At 38.2% G+C, this 27,850-nt stretch overlaps 1 protein-coding gene and 1 long non-coding RNA gene across 2 annotated transcripts in view; one reads left to right on the top strand and one right to left on the bottom strand.

The window, feature by feature from the left end:
• Positions 1 to 27,850, bottom strand: part of LOC134212570 (ATP-binding cassette sub-family C member Sur) — a 231,159-nt gene that overhangs the window by 44,479 nt on the left and 158,830 nt on the right. Inside the window, exons 16-18 of the mRNA XM_062690557.1 lie at positions 25,921 to 26,054; positions 25,600 to 25,693; positions 7,478 to 7,764 (exon numbers count right to left, since the gene is read on the bottom strand). Coding sequence (XP_062546541.1) covers positions 7,478 to 7,764; positions 25,600 to 25,693; positions 25,921 to 26,054 — 515 coding nt within the window. The remainder of the gene's footprint in view (positions 1 to 7,477; positions 7,765 to 25,599; positions 25,694 to 25,920; positions 26,055 to 27,850) is intronic.
• On the top strand, positions 13,004 to 13,783 carry LOC134212571 (uncharacterized). Its single transcript, XR_009979299.1, has 3 exons — positions 13,004 to 13,166; positions 13,260 to 13,365; positions 13,430 to 13,783. It is a non-coding gene; the product is annotated as an uncharacterized LOC134212571 (long non-coding RNA).

Here is a 27,850-nt window from a genome sequence, read left to right as displayed (position 1 = left end):
AGATGTTAATCTGGTGAGCAAGTTTCATGTTGGTTTTTAACGTGTTTCAATGTTGAGTCGTAAGTTGTATTGGGTATAGTTTTTGCACTATTTTTAGGAGTGGTGACCGAAAGTCATTTAGTTTGTTTAGTCTGTTTAGTTTCTTCTTTTTACTATAACTAAACTTTTCTTATTTTCTGAGTGATCGATTGTTAGCACGGGCAATGCCCTTACTAATAACGTGATCAAGAAATGTAAATAATAAGAAATGTTTTTGATAAATCATAAATGCCTTTTTTTATATTGATTAATTTTATTACTAAATACGCGCCAGGATCAGAAAGTTAAATTTTGGTTCAGGAAGTGTGAATGCACTTCAGATATCCTTATGATATGTGGGTGTAATCACGCGGGGCTTATTGCAAACGACTATAGCTTCGGAATGCTTGCGTTCTTGAAATGGGCTATAGGAGTTACAATAGAGCTATCAGCTTCTAGCTCCCGGATCTAAGATTCTTGCAATTATATTAAATTTTGATATTTGCACGAATATTCTATCCATAATGCCACTGCCAGACAGTGGGAGTTAGATTGTAATAACACACACACACATACCAAAGTGGTTTTCGAGACGGATGATCAAAATCGGACCAGATGTTTACTCTACGACAAATCCTTGATAAATTCTGGGAATACAACTTGCGGACTGTTTATCTGCTTGTGGACTTTAAGGAAGCATACGACTTAGTGAAACGCTGTGAAACGGAACGAACTGTAGTATATGGTTTAGGGTCATTTGGCCGAATGTCGTTTGACCGAATGTCGTTTTGCCGAATCCCATTTGGCCGAAAGGGACATTTGGCCGAATGCCGTTTGGCCGAATAGTTGAAGTACGTTTCCTTACGAAGTGAAAGGGAGAAGAGAGAATGAAGAGAGAAGAAGGAAGAAGGAAAAAGGGTGAAGGAAGAAGGCAGAACGAAGAAGTAAATAGGAGGAAGGAAGAAGGGTGAAGGAAGAGAGAAGAGGGAAGAAGGAAGAAGAAAGAATGAAGAAGGAAGGAAGAAGAAGGAAGAAGCAATAATGAAGATGGAAGATGGAAGAAGGAAGAAGGAAGAAAGAAGAATGAAGAGGGAAGAAGGAAGAAGGCAGAAAGAAGAAGTAAGAAGAAGGGATAAGGAAGAAAGAAAAAGGAAAAAGGAAGAAGAAAGAAGGTAGAAGGAAAAAAGAAGAAGGAAGAAGAAAGAAGAAGGAAGAGGGAAGAAAGAATAAGGAAGGAGGAAGAAGGAAGAAGAAAGAAGGAAGAAGGATGAAGAAGGAAGGAAGAAGAAAGAAGAAAGAAAGAATAAGGAAGAAAGAAGAAGGAACAAAAACTAAGGAAGAAGGAATAAGAAAGAAAGAAGAAGGAAGAAAAAAGAAGGAAGATGGAAGAAAGAAGCCCTTCTTCTTCTTTCTTCCATCTTCCGCAGAACGCAGAAGGAAGAAGGAAGAAAGAACAAGGAAGACAGAAGAAAGAAGAAGAAAGGATAAGGAAGAACGAAGAAGGAAGAAAGAAGAAGGAAAAAAGAAAAAGGGGTAATGAAGAAGGAAGAAGAAAGAAGGAAGAAGGAAGAAAAAAGAGTGAAGAAGGAAGAAAAACGAAAGAAGAAGGAAGGGGAAGAAGGAAGAATTAAGAAGAAAGAAGGAAGAAGGAAGGAAGGTATTTAACTGTTGGATGGAATGCTTAACTTCCTTCAAGGGGAGATGGGCCGGTTGGCTTCCATCGTCCGCTAAACTGACATAGTCATGTCCTCCGATGTCTTGACTTTCAGGGGCCGTCCAGAAACCACGTGGTCATATATGGGGGGAGGGGGGTTTGGAAAATGACCACGATAAGCCACATGGGGGGAGGGGGGTGTTGCTCTCGAACCACGTGGTTTTTTTTACACGAAAAACTTTCGGTGAATAACAATAGCGGTGTAAAAAATACAAATCATTAAAATATAATGATTTAATCATTAAACGAAAAGCGCATCTTAGGGCTGACGCCCAAGTAGCGTCTTTTCAACTACAACTTAAAATTTAATGATTTAATCATTAAACGCAAAGCGCATCTTAGGGCCGATGCCCAAGTAGCGTCTTTTCAACTCAGCGTTAAAAAGACGCAGGTGTGCATCGAAAAAACCGGTAACGCAGCGTCGGTCGTAACGCCGATGCATATCTACGCTATTTGACCATTTTAGCCTTAGATCCTTTTTCCATAAAAAAAATAAACGAAAAAACAGGTCTCAATTTCCACAACAAAAATTTGGTAAGGAAAAATGGGAAAATATTTTTAAAAAAATTCAGTCGCGCCACGCCACTGCCGCAGATGGTTTTTGGCATCACGTCGCCGACACTTTTGTATCAGCGGACTGCAGCTACAAATTTGGAAAAAAATTCATGTTTTTACAATAATCCAAGAAAAAAACTTCAAAAGAATTTCTTGTGGATATTCAGGAAAAATCCAGTAAAGAAATTTCCTGTAAAAACTTTGACATTACTTCATATAATCCTGATAAAGTGCTGGCATTCAGAATGATTTTTGAACAATTCTCTCTGAAAAATTTTGCTTGGAAATTTTGCTACAAATTGTTAATGAAAAAAAAAAACATCTCCAGTGTAAATTCCGAAAAAATTTCCTTAAAACTCCGAAAAAAATTCCATGTGAATTCTGTCTGAAAATTCAAAACAGTCCCGTGGGAAATACATATAATTTTCGGTGGAAAAAATGTTCATATTTTCATATATTTTTTTTACATTCTAATGAATTTCTTCGACAAGTTCTTTCGAATCTTCACCAGAAATTCTTCTTTATTTCCAAAAGAAGTTTTTCGAACATTTTAAGGAGTGCACTTCAAAATGTTCAGTCTCCAGTTAGTTTTGCGAGCAAAGGCGTAGGGTTGCCAACCCGGAGATGACGAGTTCGATTCTCGTTCCTGTCTAGGATGTGTTCGGGTGGGAAACATTCTCAACATCCTAGGTATAGTGTATCCAAATCCATCGTACTTGCTACACAAGATATATAATCGTGCAATGGCTGGCATATAAAAGCTTTCAATTAATAACTAAGGAAATGCTAATAGAATATACTAAGTTGAAAAGCAGACCAACTTCCAGTTGGAATATGGAGCCATAGGAGAAGAAGAAGATTTCTGAATTTTTCAATAAAAACTCTTCTGAATTTCCGAAAGATATAAAACAGCCAATGCCACATGAAACACTTTGATATTTCCGTTGATTTTTTGCTTTTGGATTTTTTTTTCAAATTTGGAATTTTGAAATGAAAATTTTTCGGAATACTTTTTTACGCTCTTTGTGAATTCTATCACATTTTTTTAAATTTTTTTATTCGAGGCATTGTTTAGAATTTCCAGGGAAGAATCTATGAATCATCTTCAAAAAATTTCTTTGGATTTTCAAAAAAATAAATTTTTAGAATTCTCGAGATTCTTGTTTTTTTAATTTGTACCACAGATTCTTCCAAAATTTCATCGGGAATTCATTCTTCTTCGGGAAGTCATTTTGATTTCTTTGTAGGTTCAGCTAAACATTGCTTTAAATCTTTACCATGCAAAGATGCACAGGAAATGATTTAGAAATTTTAAGGAATTTTCACATCAGAAAATCCTTAAAATTTTGATTTATTTTTTTAAAGAATTCCTTCAAAAGTACAATTTTTTCGTTATTTTCACTTGTAAAAACATCGGAATTTCCTCGGGAAATTCATTATTGGTGTTTCAGATGAACTTTTTTCGATTTTCTTCTGGAAAATCTTAGGAATTTCCATCGGAAATATTTTAGCATATTCCGACTAATTTGTTTTGGAAATTTAAAAAAAACTGCTGAAAATGTCTAAGAATTTCTTTTGGGAAACGAAAAAAATTTCCATTGGACATTTAGAAGATTTTTCTTTGAAGATTCATTAAAGTTGCCAGGATTTTGAAAAAAAATCTTTAGAGAATCTGTAAAAAAAGGTAAGCTGGATTTTTTAAAAATTTATACTGAAACCTGTTGATACCTGTTAATATTGGAATGTGAACTAATTTGATGACTCTGAAAGCAAAACTGGAATTTCTACAGGAATGCTACTCAAAAGAAACAACAGTAGGAGCTAGGAGGCTTTATTTGCATCTCTAAGATTACATATTAATTGTGATTCTCTGATAAACTTTTTGCTGTAAGAGTTCAGTTCAGATGCTTCGCTGAGGTTAATATATCTTAAGAATTTCCAGTACCTCCAGAGCTACGGAAGGTCCCAAATACTCTTAGGAATCTATAGAAATATTCAGTGATGAACTTTATAATTATTTAAAAAAAACCACTAATAAAAAAATTAAAATAAAATTAATAATATAGGGATATTTTGGAAAATTTCTATACCATTACAATTTTTTCTCGAAATTTTTATAACATATTCGCGAGTCCACATTTTTTGTATCCTCCTGATGCATCGAAGGTGTACGAGTTCTAGATATCCTAATACCCGATACACATTACAACATGGTAACATCATCAAAATGTTCGAATTCGTGAAAATTTTTAATTTCCATGCTGGGTTTAGTTTGATTTTGAATCAGTTGAAATTGTCCATCTCCAAAATTGATCGGTTTAACCATATGTTTTAGTTACATATGGTTTTTATTTAATTTTTGTACTTGTACACGTGGTCATAGGGGAGGGGGGTCTGCCAAATGACCACGATAAGCCACATGGGGGGACGGGGGGTTGAAAATCTTCAAAAATATGACCACGTGGTTTCTGGATGGCCCCTTGGTATTCACGGCATCTTAAAAGGATTTTCCGTACATTAAAGATCTGGTCCGTTATCCACCGGCCGACAATCAAGCCGGCTTGACAACGTCCTCATGGTGACTCTTCCGGTAGCTATTCAGTTTCCCAGACAGATTCTGACTATCAGTTTGCGCAGGCAAGTTGCCAGCTTTTCCGGGCCAATCTTGATGAGCGCAGCTCCGATAACATCTTTACCATCTAATTAATTGGTATTTAACTGTTGGATGGAATGCTTAACTTCCTTCAAGGGGAGATGGGCCGGTTGGCTTCCATCGTCCGCTAATCTGACATAGTCATGTCCTCCGATGTCTTGACTTTCACTGCCCGTACTGTCAACGCCATTTAAGTGTTCATCGTAGTGCTGCTTCCACCTTTTGATCACCACACGTTCATTCATCAAGATGCTCCCATCTGCCCTGACCTTTGTTGCAGCGTGACCGCCCGGGCTGCGTCCTTCTCCTATCTATTCGCACTATTCGTCGAACCAATCGTTCCGTTGACTTCGTCCCACATACACGACGTTGCTCTCTGCTACGTCATTAATGGCTGCTTTAACTGCATTCCAGCAGTCCCCAAGAAGATCCAATCAAGCTCACCCTCTTGCGCCAACGCTGCCACGAGATGCTGCGCGTATGCAGTTGCGACATCAGGTTGCTTCAGTCGCTCTAGGTCGTACCGCGGCGGCCGTCGGTACCAAACATTGTTGATAACGGATAATTTTGGGCGCAGTTTAATCATCACCAAGTGTCGGTCTAAACCAAGTAGGTCTAACCTGAGCGTTCAAATCTTCTATGATGATTTTGGCGTCGTGGCTTGGGCAATTGTAGTACTCACGTTCTAGCTGTGCGTAGAATGCGTCCCTATTGAATATGTTGCATTTGAGAAACTGCTTAGTTCATTTGAAAACTGAACTCCAAAATAAACATGTCTCAACTCAACACGGTGGTTTTCAATCGCAGAACAACGATATGGAAGTTAAAGGATTGTATCGTTTAAAAGGTAAACTAAATTGTCACCTAGTGTTATGATATTGATATCGCAAGAAAAATTACAGATTGCAATAATAATCTAAATATCTTATTCCGTCAATTTATTCCAACTATTAGTCTCATGTATAGTAACACCATCAAGCTGATAACTAGTACTATTAGCCAATAGCTCAAAACTAATAGCTTTGTGAATGCTGGAAACGTTTGTTGACTTCGTGAATTTTGGAAATCTGATCTAACGAGTAATTCCACTATGACTACTAGGTCATACATTAACTTAACTACATTAACTTCAAGACAATAAGTTTTGTCTTTCGTACAGTTTTGTAGCATACGATAGTTCTCCATACCTCTCAGATTTCGTTAGAACTAACTTACCCGAGCAGCACAAGTCAGACAAAAACGGTTGCAGCAACATGATAGTGACCAAATATGGTCACATAAGAGTTACAGTAACCTATGTGGAACATGTGTGCTGCTAGGGTAACTGGTAGTGTCATGTACACTAAAGCCGCTAAGTGAATAGATTTCAAACTAAATCTATTTTCACCAAAATCAAAGCTTCCAGAATTCACCTTGAGGTTGTCTAGATCATCAACCTTTTTCTCGACAGTCTCCCAGACGCGCCTATCCCAAACCACAATCAATTTTCAGCGGTCTTCCAGATGCGCTTTATGATTTTCCGAACCACAACCCATTTTCCAGCGGTCTTCCAAATTACAAACCATTTTCCGCGGCCTTCCAGGCGTGCGTGTTATTTCCCAAGCCACAATCCATTTTCCAGCGGTCGACAAGACGCGCTTTTTGATTTTCCAAACCACGATATGTTTTCCAGTGGTCTTCCAGACGGGCTTTGTGGCAATACAAACCACCTTGCTGTGAGATTTTTTTTAAACCATCAAATATTAAAATAGTGTTCATTGCGCTTCCACAGTTATTAACTGCGAGGTTTCAAAGCCAGGTTACCATTTTTGCATTCGTATATCATGAGGCTAATACGATGATACTTTTATGCCCAGGGAAGTCGAGACAATTTCCAATCCGAAAATTGCCTAGACTGACACCGGGAATCGAACCCAGCCACCCTCTTGCTTTGTAGCCGCGCGTCTTACCGCACGGCTATGGAGGACCCTGCAATATGCAATACAATCACACGCCGATGGTTATTTACTTAAACATTATTTTCAACACAGACGGCAGGCAATTGAAGAAAATGAACAAAGAGATCATAGACTGAATTACAGATATTGGTTGGCAAAGTAGCAAGGAATTGAACATCTATGGATTCAAGGAGTCAATCAGTATCCTCCCGTGTGTTTTTATTAATCATAATTAATTTATTTAACTACTTTCAGCAAACGCAACTCTGCTCCAATTTTTCTCCATTTCCTGTCAATTTTTTTTAATGTCTCCAATATTTATGGGTCTAGTTGAGCCCAGCGCATGCTTGTGGATGTCAGCCTGTGTGCTACACGGTCTCGCGCATATTAACGGCGAAGGCTCGGTAGGTCTTCATTTAACTTATGTAAGCGTAGATGGGCGGACAGTGTCGGCCAGGGTGGAGACTGATGAATTACAATTAGAATAACCTATCTCAATTCAAATGAGTCTCAAGACATTTCAACTGCTACGATAAAATGCTTATTCTAGTTAATGCAATGAAAATCATTCCCAATCCAATAAACAACCAATTTTCTTACCCTAAAGCATCACGTTCCACCGATTCGGTCTTCCGCTCCATCGTCACTGCCGCTGCAGTCACCGCCGCTGCAACTCCGTCGCTGAATCCTCGCACTACCCGGCTGCTTTCCCCGGCGGCGTTCCGATACCTTTTCGAATAGTGACGCCGCAGCCGTACATTTTCACCGTGGCAGCACTCATCGATGGGAAGTGGCAAATCGTGTGTGTGAAAACGTGATCCAAATAAGCTGCTGGAACTGTGCCGCTGCATCGGGCTCGGTCGGTAGAGCAACGGTGCGTCCGGAGGCTGCCGAAATGAACAGCAAAAGAACAGACCAAGAATTATGTGAATAGGGCCGATGAAATTCTCTGCCATCCATGGTGGGTTAACGCCGTGGAAAGAAAGCCACCCAACACGAACAAGAGAACGGTGGTGGTCCGCCGACAATGCATTGCAATAGCTGGTCATGAGAAGGCTAAAAAGCAGGGAAACAATAAAATCTTCCAAAAAGGATAAAAGCAGCACGAATTCTATTTGATTCTGGGGTATGTGCCAATGGAACGGAATAAAGCTTCTCGACAGCCAGACAGAGCGCCGCAGTGTGGTAGCAGTCAGCTCCGAGTTCGTCCACGGGGTACCTAAGATCATTTGTTCCAATAAATTTGATACAGAGTATAGTGCAGTGGTGTGCCTTTGGTAGAACTCCATTGTCGCAATCTCCAAATAGGAGGGGGTCAAAGTTCCTTCCGCAGCTATTGAAGTAGCTACTTGAACATTTGAAATAGACTTTTAGAGCGCTTAAGGAACACCCAAGAAGCATTATTCTGGCCCCACTGTGCGACAAACCTGCAACTGTCGTCGTACAATTATTGATATGGATTACTGTGGATCATTAATATGACGGCAGGGTGACTTGTGCCGAAAGAAAAACGATTTAATTTATTTTTCTTTGTACACTTAGACCTCTGTCCTAATTTTCGAATTTAACTCAAATTTAATGGCAGCCCATTCTTGTAAGAATAAACCTGCTTGCAAGGTTAATTAGGGTAAGACGGTATAATATGCCCCCCTAAGGCTACTCCTTGATAACTTTTTACTTTTCAACGCAATTTATGCAAACTTTGTGTTACTTGGTAGTCGAGAAGTCGCAAATGAATTGCCTGTTAGTAGTCATATAAAAATATCACAGATAAAACGTAATAAAGCTTTCTTGAAAAGTCGTGAAAAAATGGATTTCAAAATATGCCTGGGTAATACGCCCCACCTTAACCAAAGACGTTTCATAGCCCTTCGTTAGTATTTTATCAATCCCATAATAAAAAGGCTACAAATCCTTCTGTGCTTGACAGTGAAAAACCACCATAAGTCCATTTAATCAGGTTTGAATAACATTTCAATAGTTTCGTTTTGGCGTTTTGACCAGTGAAACATATTTTTGAAACATTTATGAAGATGGAAGTAATTTTATATCATATTAACCACTGAGAAAAGTTATTTTGCTGCCCAACTGAGTGTTCCAGTGCAAGCTTTGAGGATAGTATGCGTCGCTCCAGAATGTTGAGCATACGAATATTGAAAGTTACATCAAAACTGTAACTTTTAGTATTTTGCAAATATTTTCATTATGTAATACAAAAATACTTTCACATTCACATAGAATGATGGTTTTACAAATATTTATAGGTACCAACTGATTTTGAACCTTAGTAAGTTATAGTTATAGTAGGTTCCAAATAAAGGTAGAATCTTTTGAAAATGTTTACAGCATGTAACATTGCACTGTGGTCCAGGATACAGATTTACGCGGAAAGATGCATTTTACGCCAAAACTATATTTTTTTGAAAAAACTATTATTCTACAAAATTGTTCGAAATAGTAAGCCCATCATTATTGTGCAACCAAGAAATAGAGTGGCCCATCATATAAAAAAATAGATTTATTTTTTTATTTTTTGGAATATTGACATGATATGTTCTACAAAGTTGTAGCGCAGCTTATTGCAATCAATTTTGCTGAAAAAAACTTTTTCTGTAGCCCTTAAGTTGGCTGCTTTAGAGCAATTTTACTTAATTGGATTAGGGTGTACCTCACAAAACCAGTATTTTTAATCTACTTTTTTTGTTTTAGATTTCTCGAAAAAGTCGTCTTCAGGTGACTTTGAGAGCTCAAAAAATGCAGCTTTTGATGGATAAATATGCTCAATATCTTTTACCGATCAAAAGTTATAATCGTTTTTCTGTCAAAATTACATTTTTTTATAAGTTGATATCTCCGGTTAGGGCAGACCAAAAAAATATGTTTACACGGCATTTGAAAGAGAAATTCATATTCCTTATTATGTCAAAAAATGGAGATGTGTTATTTTTTATATCTCAAGTTTTACCAATTTTACTAAAATCATGTTTTTAAAAAAAAATTGATATAACTCGACAGTGGAAACAGATGCAGGCGATATTCTTATAGCAAAACACGCGTTTTGGAAAGCCCTAGAAGTCTTCAGAAGGTGACATTTGTGAGAAATGAAAAATAGAAAATCTACAGCTTTAACACTTTTTATAAGTTTTATCATTATCATCGTATTGCAATATTTCGGCCCAAAGCATACTTTTGAGAAACTAAATCTGTTCTACAAAGTTGTTCTGGATACTCGGGTCCTTATTATAGAGTTGCCGAAAAATAGGGTGGGCCATTTTATAAAAATGTGAAACTTTATTTTTTTTATTTTGCGGAATATTGACATAAAATGTTCTACAAAGTTGTAGCGCAGCTTTTTCCAATCAACTTTGCTATATGAACTCACCTTCTGAAAACTTCTGGGGCTTTCCAAAACGCGTGTTTTGCTATAAGAATATCGTCTGCATTTTCTTCCATTGTCGAGTTATATCAATTTATTTGAAAAAACATGATTTCAGTAAAATTAGTAAAACTTGAGATAAAAAATAACATATCCCCAATTTTTTGACATAATAAAGAATATGAATTTCTCTTTCAAATGCCGTATGAACATATTTTTTTGGTCTGCCCTAACCGGAGATATAAACTTATGAAAAAATGTAATTTTGACAGAATAACGATTATAACTTTTGATCGGTAAAAGATATTGAGCATATTTACCCATCAAAACTTGCATTTTTTTAGCTCTAAAAGTCACCTGAAGTCGACTTTTTCGAGAAATCCAAAACAAAAAAAGTAGATTAAAAATACTGTTTTTTTTTTTGAAGTACACCCTAATGCAATTAGGTAAAATTGCTCTAAATCAGCCAACTTAAGAGCTACCGAAAAAGTTTTTTTTAGCAAAATTGATTGGAATAAGCTGCGATACAACTTTGTAGAACATAACATGTCAATATTTAAAAAAATGAAAAAAATATTTTCTATTTTTTTTTATATGGTGGGCCACCCTATTTTTTGGTTGCACCATAATGATGGCCTTACTATTTCGAACAATTTTGTAGAACAACAGTTTTTCCTAAAAAATATAGTTTTAGCGTAAAATTCATCTTTCCGCGTAAATCTGTATCCTGGTCCTTGTCCTGGTCCTGGTCCTTGCACAGTGTTGCTTTTTGCCGATTTCGTGCGCTTTTTTAATAGCATCGTTTCTGTTGATTTTTTCGCTGTAGTTTGTTTGGAGAAGACGTTAGATATGAAAAGGGCCTTTTTTAGAAAATCTGTAAAATGATTAATCCACCTAAAAGTGAGATAAAAATTTTGCTTAACCATCGAAACCAGATATGAGCCTAGGAAAGTTGTAGCGGATGGTATTTCAAGTTACTTTGCCAAAAAGACCTTATACCTATGACTTATATAGTTCGAGATATGTGACATTTTCGATGGAAGGTCCTGGAATCAGTTTTTTTAGCTTAGCTTTTTTCTATGTTTCAGGATTTTTTACCACCTTCTACAAAGTTGTTTGGCTAATAAAAATACACGTTTATGTACAACATTGCGAAGCTCTATCTCTTAAAATTAAAAAGTTATTTGAGTAAATGTGTTTTTTCTAAGGGTGTTTTAGAATCGTGTAGCTTGTTCCGGCGCTTCCGGTAGCAGATTTCGAATGTCGCACTTTTTGCCTTACTTGTACACTAAGTTGATGTAAATGCTATAGGATCACAATAAAAATTAACCTTTGATAAGCCCATAGTATATTGCAACACGACGAACTGAGCTGATGTCTGTATGTGTGTATATTCGTGTGTATGTGTGTATGTATAGACATTTTATAGACACACTGTTTGAAAATCGGCAAAAAGCAATACTGTGCATTGGTTAGATATTAGGCTTTTAATATGATTCAACAGTGTGTGTGGAGTGCCAGAAGAGTTTGACCATGTAACCCTTTGGTTGAATACCTCAGGCAAACCTTTTTTTTCTCACTCCATGGTATGGTGTCTAAACTTGCGGAAACATCTATTCGTTTCGACCCAAATGTATGCTTGCCCAAGTTGCTGCAGTGTCCTTCAAAAGCTTCTAGTAGACTGATTGGTTGATTTTGCGCATTTGGTGATAAATTAAGAGAAAATACTCGAGTGATACTCGGAAATTGCGTACCCTGAACTCGAATATCGTATGAAGACCAGCTATTAAAATATTTCCATCATGTGTAAAACAACATAACATTAAAAAATCATTTCAGAAAATAAATACACAGGATTTTGTTTTTACACGATTTTTTTCGCTCGTGTTTTTGATCGTGTGACTTCAATTTGCCACCAAACTCTTCGCAACATGTTTCAAAAAATCCAGAATAAATCAAAGAAAAATCACATGATAATTAATATACGTTAAACATTTAGGATGAGTGGAAAATTGAGAAAATGTAAATCGCGTAAAAACAAAATCCAGTGTAACGGATATGGTGTGATATTGAAAATAAACATTTTCCTACATGTACGCTAAGCTGATTAAAAGCTACCCGGATAAAAAATTACAGTACCTTGTATGGTATAATCCATTGAACTACTATAAATTGTATGGTAGCCAATACAGCCTGTTGTGCTTTTATTGTAGAATTCTTGCCATTGGAAGAGTCATCTACTGTAGTTACTTCATAAATACAATACATTTAAATAAATGTTACGATAAATTCTTTTGTTTTCCTGTATTTTGTATTTTATATCATAATTAGAAACTAATATTCTAGTTAACGTATTCGCACAATGGGGCAAGCATTTTTGAAGATAAAATTAAAATGATTTCTAAAATATTGTTGTATTGATAGAACAACAAATGAATACAATTGAATAACAATACACTTTGTTGTCAAAAATAAATAAATCGAAATTGTAATTTACGAAATGTTCCGAATTTCAAGTAATAATTCAAAATCAAAACGACATTATTTCATACAAATTTACTTGAAAAAGGCAATTTGTAAAATATTTTTATTATTTGCTTTTTTGTGTGATTTACTTTGAGAGTGTATGTCCTCAGCACTTTGACAGTTTACTCCAGATGTTTATGTTTTCTTTCTCAACCTCGATCTCAACTATAAATAAAATGTGTTGCGTGTAGACATTATTCCATCTTTTATTCCTTCTGAAGAAGTACATTGTGATATTTAATTGGAAATTGTGATATGAAAATGAAAACAGTTTGCAATAAGGGTTGGGTGTCGGAGCAAAAAACAAAGTGCCATTTTCTTTTAGCTTCTCATCTGGAGCTCGTCTGGGGCGGTGCTGTTTTCGATTTAGCCGGACCGGAATGCAAGGTAGGAGATGATTAGATATCCGGCAAGAATATACGATGATTACCGTATCGGAATAGATTACTATTCATATTCATTCAAATTAACTCCCGTTAGGAAAAACACATCCTCTAAACCATTATGGAAGTCATCAAGAATATGATATTCAGCCAAGGCTACTCTCATCGTTATTTAAAAATTAGGATCAAAAACAAGATCAAGGGTAAGTGTTTGTTGATTCGCGAGCTACGCAATATAAAACAGAATGTTTCTTTTCTATACTACAGGAAAACTTAATCATAAGAGGTGCAGAGGTGGAAAGTGTAATGAGAATGTCCGCAATAATCCAGCACAGTAATTAGGAATGTATCGTTCCACGACCTCGCAGGAGGAAATCACCCATTTCGAATGCATCCTTCATCAATAGTTTCCGTGGAATCCAACTAATTGTGATATAGTTTTAATTTAACATATATAATTGATGTTGTGTCTCCAGATAATGTGTTAATCGAACGAAGTCCATAAATTGAAATGTTAAATTTTTTATTTAAATATTTAAGTTTTATTGTGTGTTAAAATCAAATTTAGTTTAAGTTAAAATAACATTAAGTTGATATTATGTAGTACTATCCTGTACTATCCCATTAATTCCACCACTGCATTCTAACTTAACCGACACGCGTTTCAACGTCAACAGTAAGGCTGTCTTGAGTGTCTCGTACTTGGCTCGAGTCGAGTACGAGACACTGAAGGCGGCATTACTGCCGAGGTCTAAATATGTTTTTGTAAAGTTACAATCAAGTGGTGGTATTTATTGGGATAGCACTAACTCGTCTTATTATATCTTACAAGTGAAGACATGCAACTAAAAAGCTCAAAATAATTTTCTATATCAAAATTAATTGTTTTTCACGTATCAATAAAAAATGGTAATACATAAAACTGTACTATATTTCTATTGTAGTATTGGAGCAAAATGTATTTTATATCATATTGTACTTTTACAGTAAAACAATAAAAAAAGTAATAGAAAACATTTAAAACACGTTATTTTCTATTGTTTTGTCCTTCGAAATCGTCTCATTGAAGAACCGTAAAATCTATTGTTTTGCTCTAAATTTTGTATGGAAAATTTTCAAATTTTTTATTGTAAAGATACATAACAACCCCTATTTTTTTTTGTAAAAGTGCCATTTACCATTCATTTTATCGTGGAAAACCATTGTTTCTTATGTGATTTAATTGTCAAAATTCCATTACATTCAATGGTAATTACTATGTTTTGAATGGTGTTGTAACAATAAAAGCCATGGTATTTCAATGGTATTTTTTATCCGGGTAGATCTCTCCTCATCCGCGTCTACATTCATAGTTATAAATCCTCATGTCAAAACAAATAGCACCTGCTGTACCACAAATTAATTATCACTAGATGCCACCTGCAGAGCTTCGTTCAAAAGTTTCAAACCAAGCTTAGCCTCACAGTTCAGCACATCAGTTAGCAGTTACGTAGAAGGGCAGTCCAAGTACAGAGACGGTATGTAAAAATTCTTCAAAGCAAACAACCCCACCGACAGCTTTCTACTGGGACGGTGCAAGCAACAAAGATCACCTAACAACTACTTCGATCCAAACAATGTAAGTTTATTTAAACTTTTTGCGCTGAGGAGGGTGGCGGCAATGGCTGCGGCAGACGGCAGCAGTAAAAACACCCAGTAGAATAAAGTTTCTTTTGCGGAAAACCTTTCCAATTTTTCACGCTCGGTTGGACCCAAGGAACCCGACAATACTTTGGAAGTTCATCATCCGCTTCCTAGTGGCATCCGCACTGTAGGGTACCGTACGAAGCTATTATTGGCGATAACAAACTACAAGCGGCTCATGTCATTGGCTCGTAGATATTTATGACTTCTACCTATCACAGGGTGCAACAAGGCAAACGTCGCGATGCGTCTTAATATTTTTGCAAACATTCATTAGACGACAAGTCTAGGCAAGGGATCCTAAGTAAAATTTTTGGTTCCTTACAAAAGATATTTTAGTTACTAGATAAAGATTGTCGCTGTCGTCGCTGTCCGGAAAATCTTTTGCTGGCGAGGATAGGGGAGCTAAATGTCAAAGAAGGAAAATCCATACGATTTGACAGGTATGTACCACACATGTTTCGGACAGCAGAACAAAGGGAACCGAAGCGACAATCTTTATCTAGTAACTAAAATATCTTTTTTCCTAACGGTCATTTTAACGGCTCTCATTTGCTCTACAAGACTTCTATAAAAACTTTATAAAACCCGACTGTTACTGGGGACATGAATAAAATGCTATTTAGTCGTCATAGTTGAACTAAGCTATCAACCACATTGCACATCTCTACGAACCATCAAACAATAGCTGAATCTGCCTTTGAAGAATTTTAAAATCATGTCCACCAAACTGTTCCATTTACATACTACTCGATGCAGAAAATACACTATTTGAATACTCAATCAGAATAATTAAGTAAAATACAGTCATGTAACTGCTATTTTTTGCTTTTTACACACTCAGTTTTTATTTCTGCAGCTCGGCAAAAATCCGCACAGCCGTGCGCCAGCAAAATAAATATTCCGGCAAAAATAGCGTTTGTTAGCTGATTTTCGGCAAATTATTTGCTGATTATCAGCAATTTTGACAGAAATCTCGGCAAAAAACATGTTTGCTGGGGCACGGCTGTGCGATTCTCGGTAAAAGTTCAACATTTTGCTGAGATCCCGGTAAAAAAAATTAAGTGTGTAGCACTTATTTGTTCGGTATGGAAAAGTAGGCCGTTTATCACTCAAACATGAATTGTAAAATTATTATACAGGTATTATAATCCGGAATTGCAAAAAATATTTATGTAGGTATATGGCTAGCCTGTAGCAAATAACAACACTTAGAAATTGTGTTCTTTATGTATCGCTAATTAGGTGTGACGTCACTGACTTCCCTTCAAATTTTGTTTCAGGTTGCTAATAGCAACCTTCCACTTCCTTCACATCTTCTTTTTATCATATTATTGAAATCAATGTACCATCAAATGTATACCATGAGGCTAACACCTAATAGATCGGGGATCGAACACAGCCACCTTCAGCATGGTCTTGCATTGTAGCCGCTCATCTTACCACACGGTCAAGAAGGGCCCTATGTGAATATAATTGAGTCCAGGAAATTAACGAATAATAAAAAATAAATAAAATGTTTCCAGTTGAAACTCCGAAACGTTACATTGCTTCTTTCTTACGCATGTTCGATTCTTGCAAAAGGTATCCTCATCCTGAAACACATAATTCCACAAAAGTTTCAACCCTATCATAACACTCCTTCGCTGTGCTCTACCAAATCCACCCTGAATCCACTGAACCGCAAAATGAGAGCCAAAGATTAAGTTCCAACGCCGAATCAGAAGGCTCCGCCCGGGAGTCGAAAGTGACCCGAATTCTTCCACGAGCAATTAACACAACAACTTTGGCATCCAGCGAACGCACCAAGTGGAAAAGATGAAAAAGTTTTCCCTCAAAATTGTTCATGCTCGATGAAATTTATCAGCAAATAAATACAAAACTCGCCCGGTCGGGTCGGGGTAGGCACCTTTGTGCCATTTTGCCGCCAGACGCCCGGCGCAATCCCAGATAGAAGTTTGTTAATTCGAAACAGTTACAGAACCGTAAATAAGACGAATTCGGAAAGTCCACTGGGATCACCTTTGTGCGTTATTGTCAGAAGGAGGTAATTGCAATGTGGCTTAAGTACGAAAACGAAGACATGCGTGTTTTTAAATTTTTGTTCAGCAACAGAAAGCTACGAAATTCTACTATAATTTGATTTCTAGATATTTATTTGCAGGTTTACTTATGCAAATGATAATTGAGTAGTGCATGGCAACTTCTGATTAGTTGTTTCGCTCAGATTAGTCTTGGTTGAAATTGGGTAATGATCCGAATTTCAAATTCTGTTTAATTAATCATTAATCATTGAAATATAGATTCTACATTTCATACACAGAAAATTAATTATTTTTAGCCACCGTATAAACATGCCGTCTGTATGCATATTACGTTTCACTATGTATTATTAGTAGTTTGTGCAACTAGTTGCAAAAAGAGTCAGGTATATTTTACTGAGGCGACCATCTGGCGCGTATTTTTCGATGCGACTAAAAATAAGCGGAGGAGTAGATTTTTGTATGCACGGTACAATAAATTAACCAACCTTTTTGTACATACAAACCTTGCAGATCCCAAGACGAATCGATTAGTTTTGCAAATCGGTTAACTCGGTGGAACCTAAACTAATTTTTATTTATATTTCATAAACCTACCCTATTGAAGCGCAAGACGGTTAAGGCCCAAAAAAAAATCCAATTTTTTTACAAAAGAAATAGTATTTAAATTTCTAGAAGAAGCCGCGGACAATACGTATCTTGTGTTAAAGGTAAAGTACCCCGGGGCAAGTGGGACCTAAAAAACGCTAGTTCAGCGAAATTGTTAACAAATACTTAGAAAACAGGGTATTTCAGAACATTAAGGTGATTATAGAATGAAGCCCGTGGTGAATTTCAAATTCACCACACGTTTATCTACATACATTTCAAAAAGCCCAAATCTTGCGGAATAGTTTTCGTACAGTGCCGAAACTCAAATTATGATTGTTCAGCATAACTAAGTAAACGATCTACCATTATTTCAGCCCCATACGCGTTATTGTTCTTTCATCTCGTGCGCTTGAAAAAAATATTGAAAAAGCACGTGGTTTACAAAATGGCCGATTTCTGGCTTCTTTCTTTAATCACCTTAACCACGGATATATCATTATATGCTTCCGTTGTTGAAGTGTAGACGTGTTGGATGCCATTTATTCAATTACAAAAAATATTGGTAGTGAAAGATATAAATTCACCTGTAGGACCCACTTACCCTTTCAAACGGGGCAAGTGGGATCTATTCTGCTTTATACTATCAAATGAAACAAATTAAAGGAATTTATGATGTCAATATTATTTCTGAGTCGTAGTATTTTCAGATCATGGATGAATGTTGGTTGTTTGTCGGACTTGTGTTTTAGCAACAGGAAAGGGATTATAATGTTATAATGAAAACAAGACAACTTCCGACCAACTGTTTAATTGTCTCTTGTCTAGCTTTCTATTAGCTTACTTTTGTACCAAATATTTTAAGTGGAAAGGATAAGTAAATCTTTATTCACCATTCGAATTAATATTTCACTGTTTAGAACACGAATTATTACATAAATCAAGATACTTCAAAAGAAAAGTTTTCATTCAGGCAATGCGCAGTGTTCTAAATTTGTAATAGAACGAAATTGCCAATTTATATGTTAAGCACTTTGTTTATCTGAAAATCTGTAAATCTGATGCAAAGTTTTGAAACAACTAAACACGAAAAAAAAACCTGCTGACCTATTGCAAAATAAATGAATTATTTGCACTGTTAACGGAAATATATCGTATAGTTATAATCATCACTCATTTTCATTCGGGAGATAATTTTAAGATTATGAAATAAACATCTGTTAATGAACTGTAAAATACATTTTAACAACGAAACCAACGATATCAAACCACATCTGATTCAGACCCATATGATATATGAATGGCAAAGTTATTTTTCACTAGACAAATATCTAAAAGCAATTAAAATTGTTCTATCGAAAATGTTATTCAAATATGTCCCACTTGCCCCATGTATGTCAAAACTCAAAGGCAAGTGAAAACTGCAAGTTTGGCTTTAATTATTGAATCAAAATAAAAGTAATAGCTTTTCCCGGGAGTTTTAAGTCATGATCAAACAATAGCATTAGCATGGTGCCTCAAATGGTTTTAATTTCAAATATTTTTGTGTCTGGTGGATTCGTTGATAGTCCTGCTTCATCTTTCTAGAACATTGTTACCATTAAAAACGTTCATCGATTCATCGGCAGCCATAGTACCCACTTACCCCGTATTTTCACTTGCCCCGGGGTACCTTAGTTTACTTTAAAAAATACATTTTTACACTTATGACTAAATTATTCTACAGATCGTGATGATCGTTGGCGTGTACGCGGCATGTCGTCGAGAAGAACTGATGAAATTATCACTCAGCGACAGTTCGTGATCAGCAAAGGCTGGACAGTAGTTGCCCAGTTGTTTGCGAAGTTTTTTTTACGAGATTCTTTAGACGGAATTTCAAATTACGAGGTTTTTTACACAGATTTTCGAAATAACACGGACCCAGCCGAAAATTTTCATAGTTTTTTTTTGGAATGGGAAACACTAATTTTATGGATGTGGGAAAGATCGTTTTGCAGATTACCAAACTCCATACAATATGGGTATTGCCGGAATGAACTCGATGAGTAGAATCCGGAAATCGATGTTTTTGAGTTCAAGATGGCTGACTTCCGGTTTGATAAAATGACTGAAACCCATGCAATATGGATATTGCCGGAATGGGCTCGATGAGTGAAAGGCGGAAATTGGTGTTTCGCGCCATTTTGGAGTTCAATTTCTGTTCGATAAAACGACTAGAAATCCTTTCAATACCATCGGTCGGAAACCACTCCGAGAATTCCTCTGGGAGTTCCACCAGAAACTCTTCCGGGAGCTCCTCCGAGTGTTCCTCAAATCAATTCCTCCATAAGTTTCTAAAAAGGAATTCCTCGGAAGTTCCTAAGAGGTATTCCCCCGGTAGTTATACAAAGGAATTTCTCCGACAGTTCTTCGAAGGAACCCAATAAACATTGGAAGCTGATAGAGTGCTTATCAAACCAAATAAGTCTTTTTCAGCGAAAAAAATACTTATTCAGCTTAATTTGTTTGTTGGGAATTATCCTGCAGTTCCTCAAAGTAAGTAAAAGTTTTTCAAAGGGATTCCTATGGAAGTTCCTCAAAGCAATTCCTCCGAAAGTTCTTAAAAAGGAATTTTTTCGGAAGTTCCTCAAAGGAATTCTTCCGGAAGTTCCTCAAAGGATTTTCTCCGGAAGTTTTTCCAAGAAAATCCGCCAGAAGTTCGTCATAGGAATTCGTCCGGAAGTTGCTCAAAGGAACTCCCCCAGAAGTTCATCAAAGAAATTACTCTGGAAGTTTCTCCAGGAATTCCTCCTGAAGTGTACAAAACAAGCTATTGGGATTAACACGATTGTAGAAATATTTTATTATTTATACAGACTAAGGCCGAAGTGGCCTGTGCGGTATATAAGAGTCTTCTCCATTCGGCTCGGTCCATGGCTACACGTCGCCAACCACGCAGTCTACGGAGGGTCCGCAAGTCATCTTCCACCTGATCGATCCACCTTGCCCGCTGCGCACCTCGCCTTCTTGTGCCCGTCGGATCGTTGTCGAGAACCATTTTCACCGGGTTACTGTCCGACATTCTGGCTACGTGCCCGGCCCATCGCAGTCGTCCGATTTTCGCGGTGTGAACGATGGATGGTTCTCCCAACAGCTGATTCAATTCGTGGTTCATTCCCCTCCTCCACGTACCGTCCGCCATCTGCACCCCACCATAGATGGTACGCAGCACTTTCCTTTCGAAAACTCCAAGTGCGCGTTGGTCCTCCACGAGCATCGTCCAGGTCTCGTGTCCGTAGAGGACTACCGGTCTAATTAGCGTTTTGTAGATTGTCAGTTTGGTACGGCGGCGAACTCTATTCGATCGGAGCGTCTTGCGGAGTCCAAAGTACGTAAGATTTCCAGCCACTATGCGTCTCCGAATTTCTGGTGTCATTTTCGGCAGTCACCAGTGAGCCCAAGTACACAAATTCTTCTACCACCTCGATTTCGTCACCACCGATGCAAACTCGCGGTGGGTGGCTCATATTGTCTTCTCTTGAACCTCTTCCTATCATGTACTTCGTCTTCGACGTGTTGATGACTGGTCCGATCCGCTTAGCTCCCCTCTTCAGTCTGATGTAGGCTTCCTCCATCTTCTCAAAGTTACGTGCCATAATATCTATGTCGTCGGCAAAGCCAAATAGCTGGACGGACTTATTGAAAATTGTACCACTCGTGTTAATCCTTGTTCTTCGTATTACATCTTCCAAAGCGATGTTGAATAGCAGACACGAAAGACCATCACCTTGCCGTAACCCACTGCGGGTTGCCCCTGAAACTCGAACTACGCACATCACCCGATCCATCGTCGCTTTGATCAACCGTGTCAGTTTATCCGGAAAACCGTGTTCGTGCATTAGCTGCGCTGGTCCCGATCGATTGTGTCATATGCGGCTTTGAAGTCGATGAAAAGATGATGTGTGGGCACGTTGTATTCGCGGCATTTCTGCAGTACTGAACGAATGGCGAACACTTGGTCCGTGGTGGAGCGTTCGCCCATAAATCCCGCCTGGTACTGCCCCACGAACTCCCTTGCAGTTGGTGCTAGTCGACGGCATAAAATTTGGGTAGCGCGGTAGTTGCTACAATCCAGCTTATCGCCCTTTTTGTAGATGGGACATATGACACCTTCCATCCACTCCTGTGGCAAAACTTCCTCCTCTCAAATCTTGGTAATGACACAGTGCAGCGCTCTAGCCAGTGCCTCACCACCGTGTTTAAATAGCTCTCCTGGTAGTTGGTCAACCCCAGGGGCTTTGTTGTTCTTCAGCCGGCCAATCTCCTCCTGGATTCCCTGGAGAAGCCGGTAAGATTCTGCCCTGCGCGCGTTCTTCCAGGTCCATCACCATACCGCCATCTTCGTCTGCCATATCGCTATTCAGGTGTTCTCGTTGTGCTGCCGCCACCTTTAGATCACCTCACGCTCGTTCGTAAGAAGGCTCCCGTTTATGTCCTTACACATATCAGGCTGTGGCACATGGCCCTTACGTGAACGGTTTAACTTCTCATAGAACTTTCGTGTGTTATTAGCGCGGTACAGTTGCTCCGTCTCTTCACGGTCTCGATCTTCCTGCTGGCGCTTTTTCCTCCGTAAAATCGAGTTTTGTCTGTTCCGCGCCTGTTTATATCGTGCCTCGTTCGCCCTCGTGCGGTGTTGCAGCAATCTCGCCCATGCTGCATTCTTCTCTTCTACTAACTGCTCACATTCGCCGTCATACCAGTCGTTTCTCTGATCCGGGGACACCATGCCAAGTGCAGCGGTTGCGGTGCTACCATGAATGGCGGATCGAATATCTCTCCAGCCATCTTCAAGAGACGCTGCGCCTAGCTGCTCTTCCGTTGGGAGTGCCACTTCCAGCTGCTGCGCGTATTCTTGGGCTAGTCTAGTCGTGATGTCGGAGAAGAATTTACTGTCGATTAGAACGTGGTCGATTTGGTTTTCCGTTTCTTAATTAGGTGATCTCCATGTGGCCTTGTGGATATTTTTGCGGGGAAAGAAGGTGCTTCGGACTACCATTCCGCGGGAGGCTGCGAAGCTTATGCATCGTTGGCCGTTGTCATTCGATACGGTGTGCAGACTATCCGGTCCGATGACCGGTCTATACATTTCCTCCCTTCCTACCTGTGCGTTCATGACACCGATGACGATTTTGACGTCCCGCAGTGGGCATCCATCGTATGTCTGCTCCAGCTGTGCGTAGAACGCTTCTTTCTCGTCGTCGGATCTCCCTTCGTGTGGGCAGTGCACGTTGATGATGCTATAGTTGAAGAAACGGCCTTTAATCCTCAGCTTGCACATCCTTGCGTTGATTGGCTGCTACTCAATCACGCGTTGGCCCATCTTACCCAGCACTATGAAGCCGGTTTCCAGCTCATTGGTGGTGCCACAGCTTTGTTAGAAGGTAGCCGCTCGATGCCAGCTTTTCCACACTTTCTGTCCTGTCCAGCAAATCTACTGCAGCGCCATGATATCGAAGTTGCGGGGATGTAATTCATCGTAGATCATCCTGTCACAACCTGCGAAACCTAGCGACTTGCAATTCCATGTTCCAAGATTCCAATCGTGATCCTTTATTCGTCACCTAGGTCTTTGCTGGTTATATCGAGTCGCATTATCTTTCCCTTTTTGTGGCACAGACCTGTTGGTCCATATATTGTCGCATTATCTCTTTTATTGTTCGTTCTTCTTCTTCTTCTTATGGGCATTACATCCCATACTGGGACAGTGCCGCCTCGCAGATTAGTGTTCATTAAGCCCATCCACAGTTATTAACTGCGAGATTTCTAAGCCAGGTTATAATTTTTGCATTCGTATATCATGAGGCTAACACGATAATACTCTTATGCCCAGAGAAGTCGAGACAATTTCCAATCCGAAAGGTGCCTAGACCGGCACCGGGAATCGAACCCAGCCACCCTCAGCATGGTCTTGCTTTGTAGCCGCGCGTCTTACCGCACGGCTAAGGAGCCCAGGCGTAATGATTGGGTTTCTAGGCGGCTTATTGGGCCTGCGCAAACCTCCTGTCTCGTCGGAGGGCCGTAGTGTCAGGGCTGTTTAGCGTCCCACCTTAACACCAGGACTTGGGCTTGTGCGCTTTGAGCGCCACACGGTCGCTTTGGTGGGGCCTACTTGCGGATGCAGCTTTTTATAGAGGTTTAACAGGGCCCACTGTCAAACCCCACCACATCCTAGGCAAGCGCCACAACTCGCAGATGGCCTGGGGAGGGATCGTCAAGCCCTTGGACATAGTTCCTCCTGACCCCAAAAATTGTAGCACACGAACACGATTGTAGAAATGCCGCAAGAATTGCAGCATATTTTAAACTACGATCACCAAAAGAATAAACTGGACATTGTTTTCGTCGGTCGTCTGCCTCTCTTCTTGTAGGTTCAGGAGTGGACATTGCCGTTTTGAAGAAGCACGGAGGATGGAAGTCTACTGCAGTTGCTGAGGGTTACGTAGAAAACTCTTTACAGCATAAAAAAGACATTACCGGTAAATTTTTTGGTGCTTCGTACGATCATACAGTTACAGAAGAGGGAGAAAATATTCCTCTCGAAAGCAACATTCCACATGATCCGAAAACAGCATCTTCAGCGTTTCCGGTGTCCGAAGCATCGCATCCTCCGGATTATCCACCATCTTCTTCCATTACAGCATCGAGAACATCTCCGAATCAAGTACAAATGAATCACCTATCCAACTGTACTATTAATTTCTACCAGAATAAGTAAAGTAGTATTAAGATTATTATGGAATTAAGTGTGTTTTCTTGATAAATAAAAAAAAATTATTGGGATAACACGTTTTTCGACGATGTATTTTGATGATGAATTTTGGTGTAAAATTTTACGATTCAGAAAAGTGTCCCAGAAAAGTATCATGTTCAAATATGACCAAGTCCCTGTAACATGAGTAAAGACATCATTTGGAATACTAATATTTTTCACTTGCTTTACACTGTGGATATTAAAATGTGTTAGTAGAGCTTGTTATCTCTCCAGCTATATTTCTTACGTCCTACTCCAAATTCCCAAATTCTCCAGTGATATCTTCAATTTTGTGTGTCTGCTTATTTCTCTGGTCATCTGATACCTTAGCGAGAAGAAACAATTGAATTAAAGTAAGTTGAAAAAAAAACAGGTGTAAAGAATGGCTATTTGATCAATTTTGAAATATCTCACTGTCCGAATCCGGGGGACAGCTGCCGGATACATAAACTGATTTTGCACCACAGTTACATTGTATATCTATCTAATAAGTTATGATCGTTAATCGAAAAATGGCTAATATTGAGCATCGCCACACAATCAGAATGCATTTGATCGATTTTAATATTGTTGATTCTACCTTTCTAAAGTAAGGCGAAACATGAAAATTGTTGGCAGCTCTGTTCAATTTCAAATTTTGTACAAAGTTTACAACATGAGGATTTGATATTCCATGCAGGTAAAGGATTTTTCAATAACTTTCTTTTGTACTACATAAGATGGTGGAGGGACCCCTGCAAGTGCTGTTTTGAGAAGTGTCCGGTATTGGGAGGTGTCCGGCGCGGGGGGATCTCCCCTTATGTGAATCTGCCAATCTCGGGTTGGGTGTAGAGTAGAGACTGCATTCCTCATGAAAAATCCGGGCTGCTTCCGCCAATGTTTCAAACAAGTTTTGAGTAAACTTATTAGCAAGTTTAGAATCATTCTTACAAAGTGTAATCAATATTTCATCAATTTAAATAATAGTTTTTATTTTTTTTTTCCTGATCAGCTACATATGGAAATATTGAGCTAAGCGCCAGAGATGATAAATTTACATTTCAATATTATAGATTAGTAAAGGAGATAGATTAAGATTTAATATGTTCATACCGCCATCGGGGGTGACAATGGGTCTGGGAGTGAGAATGGGTCATCGCTTTCACCGGCAGTCTGGAGGTCGTAGAGCAAAATCGTTCAAAGAGGTCTCTTATATTTTAGTCTTCTTGCCCTCAGATGTATTCAATCCAATCTACAAGTATTCTAAGTGGTTGAAACCCATTCTCACCCCCATTTGACCCATTGTCTCCGACGACGGTATTTGTTAAGTATTAGGCTTTTGAAAAATTTACCTCATAAAACTCCTCAGTTGCATGGCTTCTCAGAAAGCCCAATCGGGACACATTTTTGAACAATTTCCACCTCTCCCGAGCTGTTCTTCCTGGGCTATAAATTAAAAAAAAAGATTTAAAAAACACTTTAACAAATATCTTCGCTACTGTTCATAGACACACACACAAGTTTGTATATAAACCTTACATTACATTATGGTAATATATTCGAATTCTACAATTGATATCCGAAGGCTTATGTCCAAGTATTTTTATCGATTCACAGCCCGCCTCTCATTCGGTAGGGCGTGACAAATCGCCCAACTCGACAAAACTAATTACCTTAATTGCGTCTCTTTGGACTGCTGTTCCTTGGTGATAATTGCATTCCACTTCCGCAGAATTGGTGAGTAATTGTTTTCGATTTCCGATAGCGTACCTGTTGCTTCCACCGCGAAAGCCTCCATTGCAATTATCTGGAATATTGTGCCGAGAGAAAACACATCGGACAGTCATTAGTAGTCAAGTCGAGTGCTGCCGACGGACGCGTCGACGGACGGTAGTCTATCCATTGCATCATCCTCTGTCAATAATGGCTTTCCTATTGTGGCCATCGTTGATGGTTCTGATGGGAGCTGTCGGTCGTACTGGAGATTGTAACTCAGACGTTGTTGAACAGATATATAGCTGTCCATTGTTGAAATCGATTCCACGAATCAGAGCAGACAACTTGAAACCAGGGACCTTGAAACGTACTGATGAATATCTAAATTGCAGAATGGCCCAGATGGAATTATCCGCGAAGTGAGTGCCTCACTTATCTTGAAATCAACCATTAATAGCATGGTTTGAAAAGTATCGAAGACCGACTTTTTTTTTCAATTTTCCATTTGAAGGGCACACTTCGAGTGATATGTTTAGTGTAGTGAACTAAAAATGAAACTCTTTCCTTAATTACTAGGGTATCTGTTCCCATATTAATAACAGCCCGTTCATTAATCTCAACCGTCGATAAACCAAATAAAAAACAATTTGATTACAATTTCTCACATCGTATGTACACAATAATGAATAGACCACCTTCTCCAATGTTTGGAATATTATTTAAAATTCCGTTTGAGTAATGTTCTAGTTCACAAGACTCAAGTTATTAACACAAAATTATAAAACACATTTATTTTCATTTTCCTACCTCTGAACTGTTGATATGATGCACTGCTCGATTGCTACTAGCAGATTCATCTCATTTCAAGCCGTTGTTTTCCACTCAATTTCAAGCTGAAACAAATGAATCCTTTCAAAATACACTTCACAACACATAGAGCACATCACAATTTCACTATAAATATAATCATATTTGAAAAACTAACGCGATTTCCTATAGTTTGATATAGGTTTATTTCGAACAAAGTCTAAATTATCCTTGTCCGTATTCCAAACTGTTTACATGGCTTGCAGTACTCTCAAGGGTTGCCGACCTAGATTTTTATTTCAAAACGCTTGAATGAACTTTCACTGTGAAATTCAACTCTTATGTTTGTAAAATAAATTATATCGAAAAGATAAATTATGACAAACATAAAATTGAACTGATAAGATGGAATACTGCAACAAAAACAGAAATTTTTGTAATTATATTTCAACTCAAATACAAAACATTGAAGAATTCGGCATCACTGCAATCATATCGTTACGTATACACACAAGTAATAGTGTGCGTATTTTATGTTGGAAACAGTATTATTGATATAGGTACAGGCATAGGATTAACTGTTTTTGAATGTTATTGAAATAAGTGCATGGCAGTTATGATGTTTTTTAGCTAAATACTTCTATAATGTGATAACAATTTCATTTTTGAAGTAACCAAATTGTTATCAATTAAAAATGACGTGAGCCGAGCATAATTATTCTCATGTTTCTTGATTATTGGGTGAGAAATAAATGCATTTCATATGCGCATTGGCTTATTGTTATTGATATAGGAACAGATACCCTATATGGCGGTGTGCTTCGACAGAAGTTCTCGACATTTTAAGCGATTTCTAATTCTAATATAATTGCTATGCACGAACACAGAGCTAGAAAATGTAGTGAAATATTTAAATTGCATATTTGCTTGGATATAATTGGATATTGCTCCTGCATGAAAAATAAAATAAAACTGTATAAGGATTTGCTAATTCGTCTATGGCGCTAAATCCCGTCATGTTAAATGCTAATTCATTAATTATTCGCGAATGATGATTTAAATGAACGAACTAATCATCTG

This window comes from Armigeres subalbatus, chromosome 2 (assembly GCF_024139115.2).
Source record: "Armigeres subalbatus isolate Guangzhou_Male chromosome 2, GZ_Asu_2, whole genome shotgun sequence".
In the NCBI taxonomy this organism is placed as follows: Eukaryota; Metazoa; Arthropoda; class Insecta; order Diptera; family Culicidae; genus Armigeres; species Armigeres subalbatus.
Note: the sequence above shows the minus strand (reverse complement) of the source record. Positions and strands in the feature narration are given on the sequence as shown.